This window comes from Protobothrops mucrosquamatus, unplaced genomic scaffold (genome assembly GCF_001527695.2).
Source record: "Protobothrops mucrosquamatus isolate PMUCROS unplaced genomic scaffold, P.Mucros_1.0 scaffold2209, whole genome shotgun sequence".
In the NCBI taxonomy this organism is placed as follows: Eukaryota; Metazoa; Chordata; class Lepidosauria; order Squamata; family Viperidae; genus Protobothrops; species Protobothrops mucrosquamatus.
Window position 1 is genome coordinate 176,913 of NW_015388301.1, and position 10,616 is coordinate 187,528.

General features: G+C 41.0%; 1 protein-coding gene across 1 annotated transcript in view; it reads right to left on the bottom strand.

Moving 5' to 3' along the window:
* The window catches only part of LOC107295069 (sialic acid-binding Ig-like lectin 16), a gene marked incomplete at its 3' end in the record, with an annotated part of 10,907 nt that extends 3,031 nt beyond the window's left edge, over window positions 1-7,876 (bottom strand). The window contains exons 1-4 of the mRNA XM_015824360.1: window positions 7,641-7,876; window positions 1,932-2,056; window positions 1,428-1,799; window positions 2-250 (exon numbers count right to left, since the gene is read on the bottom strand). Of these exons, the coding sequence (XP_015679846.1) occupies window positions 2-250; window positions 1,428-1,799; window positions 1,932-1,992 (682 nt within the window). The remainder of the gene's footprint in view (window position 1; window positions 251-1,427; window positions 1,800-1,931; window positions 2,057-7,640) is intronic.
* Window positions 7,877-10,616: the final 2,740 nt, after the last annotated feature.

Genomic DNA, 10,616 nt, shown 5'->3' on the forward strand with positions numbered 1-10,616 from the left:
CTCTCATTTGCGTAGTTGACCCTGCAGGTGAGATTCCGCTGGTGGTCTGCAACTGAAGGTAAGAAATTCAGCACAGTGCTGTAAATCTGGATCCCGTTCAGCTGCAGATGAGGGTTGATAGGTTTGGGAAAGCCGCTCCAGGTGAACTTTGGAGGCATCCGACTACAGCTTGCGAAGGTTGCACAGGTGATGTTTGTATGATCTCCTGCCCGCACTTTCCCCAATATCTGTATTTCTGGTGGTTGTTTTTCTAAGAAGAGAAGAGAGGAATCAGAAGAAAGTTACTCCAAGACTACATACATTCTTACCTATCCACTGGGCTTGATCTTCAGGCTCCTTCCCAAATGCCTCTCAAGTGAGATGGACCCCACTGAGATTTTATTCTCTCTTGGAGTACGAGATTTTATGCAACCAGGAATGACCGCAGAACTTCTATATTTCTATATTTCAAGCATCTTCTCATCCAAGAAGCATCTGAAGAAGCTTCTCGGAGGAGAAGCGAAACATGAAACTCCAATTGCTTTTTAGAAAAGCACCTTTGGGGCATGCATGAATCCATGTCTGTCAGCATCTCATGAATCCCCTATGAAGCCCTCTTCAAATTTTGAGAACTTTGGTGTGTCCACCTACAAGGGCAAAGTTACAGGTCCAGCAGGCCAGGAAATGCAAAACGAGGGCAGGAAACACATCACAAAAGATTCTTCAGGAGGATCTTCAATGGTGAGCTGTTGATCAAAAGTCTTAGTGCTTCTTTCCCTCTTTTGCTGATTTTTACCTTCATGCTAAGACCCACTTGCTTTTGACCATGGTTTATTAGAAAATCCACAACTGGCTTTTCATACATGGCAACTCTATACCTCACAGTTTATAAATTACATCAAGTGGGTTTATCCCACTAGCATAAATAAAAGAAACCAAAATCTGGCTTATATCCCATGGGGGTGGGGGCATCTATCTCTATTACTAAGGAAACATTCATGCTATCCTGAAACATTTCACTACCCCTCGATGCTTCTGTGGCTCTGTGTGGATCATATTGCTTGAAACCTTTTCTCTGGGTTTGTGTCTATGTGTGAAAGAGAGAGAAAGAGAGACGAAGTGAAATTCCTTCATCTGGTAGTGGCTTTATTCCTGCATGTTATGGTTATTATCTGCAGCCCCAACCCAACCCTATTTATTTATGCATTAACCAAATGTATATGGCCAGAGAGTAACTCTGAACAGCACACAACAGTCCAAGAAACCAATCAATGTATAAAACAATTATTATCTAATCCCATTGTATAATGATTTTAAAAGCATTATCAAAGCAGAGCTAAAACAAGAACAGAAAACGACAGAGGGAGGGGTGTTAATAATAACATTTTACAATGGCTGGTGAAAACTGGAGCTTCTGACAAAGGCCAAACAATTTTCCAGGTACTCACCTGTCACGTTCAGGGATGGATTAGCGTAGCTGTAAAAGCTAAACCATGCGTTAGGGTTTTTTTCCATCCTGAAATAGTACTTCCCTGCATCAGATTTTTGGGCGTTCAAGATGAGGAGAGAACAGTTTCCTGCAGTCACATCCCCAGTGAGTTGAAAGTGATGTTGAGGCGACCTTTGATAAGAATTGGCCACTTGGATAACATTCTTATTGTCTGTTCCTTTCCTCCAATATCCATACAATGTTTCACTGGGAGTAGCATGAATTTTATTGTAAGTGAAATTGCAGGGAATAATGGTACAGAGTCCTTCCTCTACCAATACATGATCAGGAGCTTTCAGGTCATACCCTTCCACTTTGTCAGGTATCACACCTGCAAAGAGTGGAAAACAAGACACTCAGCTACACCGTAACAGACATCCCGTCCCATTTCCATCATTGGAAAGGAGAACTTATCCAGGGCTGCCATCAAGAGCCAGCCTCTTACCTTCCCACCAGCTCTTACCTTTCCAAAGCAACGATGTTGAAATTAGCCCAAGGAAGAAGGCCTCAAAGGGGCCACCCATTTTCTCATCCCTGAAACTTCAGCCTCTTTGGAAGATTGTGGTCAACAACAGGATCCCAAGAGGCCTAAGGAGGTAAACCTGGGTTCAGAAACTGTGAGAATGAGCTTTTTCCTTGGGAGAATATTGAAGCCAGGGCAGTATCAGAGGATGGATACTCAAAACAACTGTTTCTTCTCCTCTTGGAGAAGTGTTCAACTTACAACCGTTTGTTTAGTGACCGTTCAAAGTTACAACAGTAATGGGAAAAAAAGTGATTTACAATCCAGTCCTTGCGCTTAAGACTGTTGCAGTATCCCTAGGGTCACTGCAAGGTGGCGCAGTGGTTAGAATGCAGCATTGCAGGCAAACTCTGCCCACTGCCAGGAGTTCGATCTTGACCCGCTCAAAGTTGACTCAGACTTCCATCTTGCCCAGGTCGGTAAAATGAAGACCCAGATTGTTGGGGACAATAGCATGACTCTGTAACCCGCTTAGAGAAGGCTGTAAAGCCCTGTGAAGCGGTATATAAGTCTAAGTGCTATTGCTATTGCAGGCTGACTCTGCCTACTGGCTGGAGTTCGATCCTGACCTGCTCAAGGTTGATTCAGCCTTCCATCCTTCCAAGGTCAGTAAGATGAGGACCCAGATTGTTGGGGGCAAATAGGCTGACTCTGTAAACCGCTTAGAGAGGGCTGTAAAAGCACTATGAAGCAGTATATAAGTCTACGTGCTATTGCCATCAATATTCAGGCACTTGGTAACCAGCATGTCCCAGGGTCATGTGATCACCATTTGCAACCTTTCGAAGCCAGTCCATTTCACGACCATGTGGTTCCCTTAACAACTGCAATGATTCGTGGTAAAATGGTTATTAAATCAGTCAAGACTCAGTTAACAAAACCCTTACTTAGCAACAGAAATTCTGATCCCAATTGTGGTTGTAAGTCAAGCACTACATGTAATTTTCCTTGAGGTTGGAGGAATATGACATTTAAGCCACTCGGCCTGGGCACAGATTAGGCTAAAAGTCTTTGTAGTTTTTGTTTATGTTAATTTTTTTTCAAATAAAGTAAATCAGAACACATGCCATCTGCAGTGCAGAGAGACAGTCTGGATCATTCTGAAATGGTAGAATACTTTTGAACAGGAAAAGCTCTTAATATCTGGACTGGCCACCAAAATGCCAGCATTAAGGAATCTGAAGGTTGCTTGGGATCAAATGATCTTGCCTTAGCATTGTAAGATATTTTTTAAAGGGTCCGAGTAGGTTTCTATGAAATTTGCGATCAAATCGGAAGTTTATTCCGTTGCATGATTTTCACACTGCCATTTGTTATGTTTATTATTTGGGCCACCTTCCCACCTTCAACCTATTCCTTCTGCAAATCAGAGAGCTGATTTAAGGGTGCCAAATTAAACAAATCATCCCAGAGAGTCTTCTTGCATAAGGACTTTTGGAAAAGTGGAACTAATATCATACGTAAAACTTTACCCTGTTTTTAATATCCAGACTGTGGGTTCTATTTTTACGTAACCAAAATGGGCACTTCTGGTCACAAGAGGAAAGGAATGTGACTTTAAGGGGAGTTCCACAGTTGTTTCAGACAGAGTGTGCACAAGGTGAGCGAAAGGGTGAAAGGATGGATAGTCAACGGGACAGAATAGATTTCTCAACAGTGACTGTCCAATATTAGACTTTTTCTCCAATCCCACCAGTTTAAATCTGAGACGATTCCATTCTTCTCTCCCTCTTGTCCTCTTTGTGTAATAGGAACTGTTGCTAAAATACACCCAGAATACATCTCAGGTGCTGGGACTGCGTTTGTTCTAGTGTTGTAATTGGGTATATATCCCAAACTTTTGCTCCATACAAAAGCATAGGAGTAACCTTAGCTTTATATACTCTGATTAATGGAACGAGGGACCCTGGATAACTATGATCCTTTAATTTAAGCAGTAGATTCAAATGAGCCTTTGCTCTAAGTGTGCTCCGTTGATGATGGCAAGCCCAAGATCCAGTCTTGGAAAACGTTATGCCTAAGTATACAAAGGTGTTAACCTGTTCAATTGGTTTGCCATCTGATTGCCATCTATGTCTCTCATGATGTTTTCCAAACACCATGATTTTTGATTTAGATTTACTGATTGTTAGGGAGTTGTCCTGGTAATAGGACTTAAACTTTCTTAATAGCCCAAGCAATCCTACTTGTGAATATGCTATTTCAACTTTCTAACAAGCAAAATCAATGGGGGAAGCCAGATTCACTTAACAACCGTGTTACTAACTTACCAACTTAACCACTGTGGCAAGAAAGGTCATAAAATGGAGCAAAACCCACTTAACAAATGTCTCAGTTAACAACAGAAATGTTGGACTCAGTTGTGGTTGTAAGTCAAGGGACTATCCATAAGTTAGTCTGTCTTGTAAGTAGTAAAATGATTATTGTAATTAGAAGTTTTCTCCTTCATAAGTTTGTCTAATCCCCTTTTAAAACTGCCCTTTTGTGAAGGCTGAATTATGGACCTCAGAACATGCATCCCCCAAGATTCTTTACCTTTAGGGCAGCTGGGATTTGTAGTTCACCAACCTTGCAGCACAGAATCCCAAAGTCTTAGTGCATACTTTGTGAAAGTCTGCTTGCTTTGGTCTCCTGGAATTGCCCACCACTCAGTTTCACTTCTCTCTAATCCACATGGTAAATGTTATGAGCCTTTTCCATATATCATATCATTCAGCTGCTTCTATTCAGACCTAGAAGCCTAGAATTTCCCAACACTACCATGTTGCAAACTGTTCGCAGATGTTTTGGTGTCATGACCATCAAACTTCCTGAAAATAGTTTCAAGAAGAAGGAAGAGGAAGAGGAGGAAGAGGACATCATCACTGGAGATCATTATAATATACCACAAATAAAGATCCGTCAAATTATCTTTTCACCTTCCTTTAAACATGCTTAAACTAGCAAGCATAAGATGTATCCCAATCTTATGCTTGCTATATTTCATCTCTCTCTAGGGCTGTAATTCTAAATATAATCCCTGGACCACAGAATGGAGAATTGTTCAAGGTTGACTTGTACTGCAATGAGTTATGGTTTGGCAACATCTAAGAGTAACCCTACCAGCACACTAGCTGCTATTCTCAATATACCTATTCAGATGAAAAACCCATTGTCTTTGGCTTGTTTACTGATAAATGTATCTTGGATGCAAGCCAATCCCCAGTGAATGTAGAGACATGTACTCTGAAGTCACTTACTGTAAGAAAAACTTAACTGGTAATTAAGTTCCTTAAGAAGTTAGAAATTGTGTGTCTGCTTAGTGGAGGAATTTCCCTTATATATGCCCAGATTTCATAAGAGGCTTGAAGATTTCTTTAAAGTCATAAGTCTTGCCTTCCTTGTTGCAAATTGCATAGTTATATGTTATAAACATTTTATATACAAGCATTCTAAATATATAATATGTTATAAACATTTTATATACAAGCATTCTAAATATATAATTTACAATATGCCAATCTTCTAACCGTACATGATGGGTGTGGATAGAAAATAAAGCATGCATATATGTGAAAGGAGGGCACAGGAGATGTCTTTTTAAAAGAAAAATGAAAAAGGGGTATTTCTAGATTTGAAAATTTCAGGGTCTTGTAAGCAATGGAAGAGTAAGAAGCTCTGGAGGATTCTGAAAAATATTATCAGGCACACATTCATGGGTTAAAGCAGACACAAAAGTGCAAATTTTAGGCAGGATTTATCATCACTTTTACTTCTTCCAAAGAGCCCAGGGATTACCACTTTAGGAAGTACTTAAATAAATGACCCAAAGCAGACATCAGAGGAGTGAAAAGACTCTAATTCCAGCTGGAAAAGAAACAGTATTTCAAAACGCTCTTTCATCCTTGACACTTTGAGATGCTCACTTGATTGAATTATCCTTTCTGAAATTATTCCTGCTGGATTAAAAAGGAGGGTGCCTATAACCATTCCCAGATTATATAACATGAGATGGCACATGGTTTTGCCATTCTGATAATACATACAAACTCCCTTTTTATGACCCAGTAATCCCCAGTAGAGTCAGGGCAACTGAATGGAGATGAGCATTTACTGGCTAGATGCCCTTCCTAACACCCCGCGGAGTTCACAGTAGATATGTTTTTTCTTGGCGCCCTAGGAGAGAACATCTGCCACTACCTAGGACTGAACTCTCAGCCTTCTGAGTGGGAGGCAAGCGTCTTCACCACTAGGCCATAAACATATATGCATGTATATACACATGTTGAAAGAAAATCTTCATCGGGGTCCAGTCCAAGCTGGGAATAATCAAAATGGAGACTGCTTTAGAAAGAAGGTTGTGGTTTATTGAAGAGCAGAGCCTGACAGAAAGATGGCTCTGGGAAAGTTGACCACATGTAGCAGGGAGTGGTGGGCTTTTATGCCTCCTTTGGTCTTTGTATTTGGAGTTCTTCCTGTCTGAGGCTTTGTATTTCCTGTGTCATGTACTTTGACCTGAGTCTGAGTGTGTCCTTTTGGTATTGGTGGGTTAATCCTATTATGTTTCCTGTCCTTAGAATTTGGGTAGGGGTATGTAGATTTTAGGGTTCTTTGTCTTCCTAATTTCATTAGCTTCTAGCTTCCTGGCTCGAACTTTCCTGAATGGATTATTACTTCTGCATTTCTAAAAACTGGTTTCTGCCTGGGAGAGAGGGGTTGGGGCTGGTTTCTGGGGCTGTTTTCTGTCTTTTTTAAGATTTTCTCCATTATTCCTTTGGGGAAACATATTCTGCCTTTTTTAATATTCCCCAAAATATTTGTTTCTCTGGATTCTTCCCCCCCCCCACATACCCCTATATGTATACATATATACATTATCTTGAGTTTGGTGCACCCTGTCGGCCCAAATATGGGAGAAAGGATCTGCCTAACATGCAGACAGCCCAGATTCGAATCTCAGAAGGGTATGTCTGGTTGAAAAGAACTAAAAAGTTCGAAATGGCTATTCCAGTTCTCCCTTAATTCTTTGTTAGCAATCCAAATTTTGAAAAACACATATATACATACATATATCTAATTATCAGAATGGCAAATCCATGTGCCATCTCACATTATATAATCTGGGAATGGTTGCTGCTTATGCTGTATCCTTCTTACAGTTCAGTAAATTAGGGAGCCCTCTACCTGAATATTAAATTCTTGCTCTAGTCTTAATAAATGCATTAGCTTTTCTTTTTTTTTTCCCTTATGTAATGATTCCTGCTTTTCCCCACCAAGGTCATCTTCCCTATCTCTACATCCATCAAGGTAACATGCATAATATTCAATGGCAGCCCAGTTATTCTGGATCATGAAGCAGAAAATCTTTTAGAGTAAGAATGCACAAGAATGCCAAATTAAAAAGCAAGTTGTTGCTCTTCCATGTCTCTAAAAAATTGTACTCTGAAGCAACTCCCGCTCAGTGGTTGAACCAGCTCTGCAGAAGCTTCGGGTAGCAAAAACCACCTTTTAAAATATTTCTTCCACCGAGGAGACAAAAGAAAAAATAGCGACCGATGTGAATAAAGCTCAAATTAAACACTTTAAGGCTCTTTTTGATCTGACTAAGAGCCCTTTGAAGTCAACTAGGCTCTTAAAAGCCCCATTGAGTGAAAAGTAGGATAGTCTCACCTCTTGGTGCAGGAGAGCTGTCTTTCTCCGGGACTTCAGAGAGCCTCTGTGCTCCTGTGGTTTATTCTCTGCTATTGTCTGAACGGTGCAGGAAAAGGTCTTTGGATGGAAATCTGTCCTCGCCAAAAGCAGAAGTGGTTATAGTTCTTGTGGGTCAATTGCAACATCATAGCTCAACGGATTAAAAAAGTGATGGGGTTTCATTGGGTGACATAGGAGACTATCCTTGTTGTGGGTAATAAGAATGCGCCCTCCGTGCATATCAGATCACACTGATGTTTTGTTTTGTTTTGTTTTAGAAGTTCTCTAGAGTCAGGTTTCGGGTTGTAGACAGTTTATTGCAATACTTCCCCTTCAAAAAAATAACACAAAAACTTTGTAGAACAATGGCAACAAAATGCCAGCCCCGAGATATGTACCTCCATCAGACATGTTAAGATGATTTTGATTCAACAAGCTGAAGTTGGGTCGACAATGATCTCATACTTTCATACGACTTGCATGTACTGTACATATGGGCATAAAATAAATTTGGACTAAGACACTTTGATGAGTTCTCCAAAGTGTAAGTGTTTTGTGCTCAGGGAAGCATAAAGAAGAAGTCTCAAAAAAGCCCAGTGTTTGGACCACACCTTTCTTCTACAATCCAGAAGCACCTTGTTTCAGCNCCTTCCTTCCTGTGGTGGGATTCAGCCGGTTCGCACCAGCTCAGGAGAACCGGTAGCTAATTTTTTGTTGCCCAGATCCAGAACAGACTTCTGGAAGCAGCATCCACACAGAGAACCAGTTGTTCACATATTTGAATCCCACCACTGGTTTTGCCCCATTTTACGACCTTTCTCACCACAGTTGTTATGTAAATAACTGCAGCTGTTAAGTTAGTAACACTGTTGTTAAGTGAGTCTGTCTTCCCTATTGACTCTGCTCGTCAGAAGTTTATAAAAGGGGATCACAGGACCCTGGGACACTGCAACCGTCATCAATATCGCCAAGCCTCTGATTTTTGATCACGTGATCATGGGGATGCAGCAATAGTCATCAGTGTGAAAAACGGTCAAAAGATACTTTTTTCAGTGCCGTTGTACCTTTGAACGGTCACTAAATGAACTGTTGTAAGTCGAGGATGACCTGTATAGGGCCACAAATCAGCTGTATTCATCCAAAATGAATTCTTTGCCTTCACTTCATCATCATAAGATAAGATAACCTTTATTGTCATTTTTTTACTGTGGGCACAACGGCACACATCAAAAATGAAATTTAGTTCCCCGATTTCAAAGTGAAACACATACATGACACACACCTAAACATACTATGTACAACATATGTATAGACCCACACCCCTACATATACGTAGCAAATAAATATTAAATACTGTCCATCTTGAATATATAACGGAAGGAGGAAGCTTGAGAGTTCACAAGGTTAATGCTGTATGGAATGAAACTATGGCTGAATCTGGATGTTCTGCTACGGATACTACGAAGCCCCCTCCTCCCAGAAGGTAACAAGGAAAACAGGTCGTGAAGAGGATGTGTAGTATCCCAAATAATCTTATGGACCCTGCTCAAGCAACACTTCCTGGATGGGAGGGAGAGAACTGCCAATGATCTTTTTGGCTATTCTCACCACTCTCTGCACCGCCTTCCTGTCTGAAGCAGTGATGCTTCCAAACCAGACTGTGATGCAGTATGAAAGGATGCTCTCGATCGTCCCCCTGTAGAAAATAGTCAGGAAAGGGGAAGGAAGATGTGCTTTTCTCATGCGACGCAGAAAATGCAGGCGCTGTGCCCACTTCACCAGTTTCTCACAAGCCAGCCTACTCGTTAGCTGCACATCCAGGAATGTGATGCTGGTAACCATCTTCACAGGTGAATCATTAATGCACAGAGAAGTGTGGCTGTGCCTGCCTTTTCTGAAATCGACAATGATCTCATACTTTCATACGACTTGCATGTACTGTACATATGGGCATAAAATAAATTTGGACTAAGACACTTTGATGAGTTCTCCAAAGTGTAAGTGTTTTGTGCTCAGGGAAGCATAAAGAAGAAGTCTCAAAAAAGCCCAGTGTTTGGACCACACCTTTCTTCTACAATCCAGAAGCACCTTGTTTCAGCTGTTGGCTGAAGATACTGAAGACCCAGTGTGAAAGAATGTAAACCAGCTCCTTAATTCAGCTTTTTTGACCTGGAAATGACTGGATTTGTTCCAGCATGAGACTGCAAAAGATTACCCTGTTGAAAGCATTTTTCATCATCATCCGTGTCACAAGAGGAACCTTATGCCAACTGACTAATATTTTTTAAAAAGTTTCCTGCTAGGACTGAGAATGCTGGCTGTATAAGCTTGGTCATTGTTCGTTAAGTCATACTCATGTTTTGAAGTGAGGAGATGATTGACACGGAAACTCCAAAGGTATTTTGGAATGGAATCAAAGCTCTTTATCAACGTTGACTCTACACTCAATGTTGACTCTGCCCTCTTAGGAGACTGGAGGCTAAAACATATAAAGAACGATTGCTGGAATTTGGGTGCGCCTAGTTTAATGAAAAGAAGGACTAGGGGGTGACATGATAGCAGTGTTCCAGTATCTCAGGGGCTGCCACAAAGAAGAGGAAGTCAAGCTATTCTCCAAAGCACCTGAAGGCAGAACAAGAAGCAACAGGTGGAAACTAACCAAAGAGAGAAGCAACCTAGAACTAAAGAGAAATTTCCTGTTAGAACAATTCATCAGTGGAACAGAGGTTGTGGGTGATCCAACACTGGAGGTTTTTAAGAAGAGATTGGACAACCATTTATCTGGAATGGTATAGGGTTTTCTGCCTCAGCAGGGGGTTGGACTAGAAGACCTCCAAGGTCCCTTCCAACTCTGTTATTCTATTATTCTTCTACCCCAGAACATGGCACTTCCAAAAAGATGGTCCCAGAGTTATCCATCAAAATGTGTGATCTTTTCCTCCACTGCTAGATAGA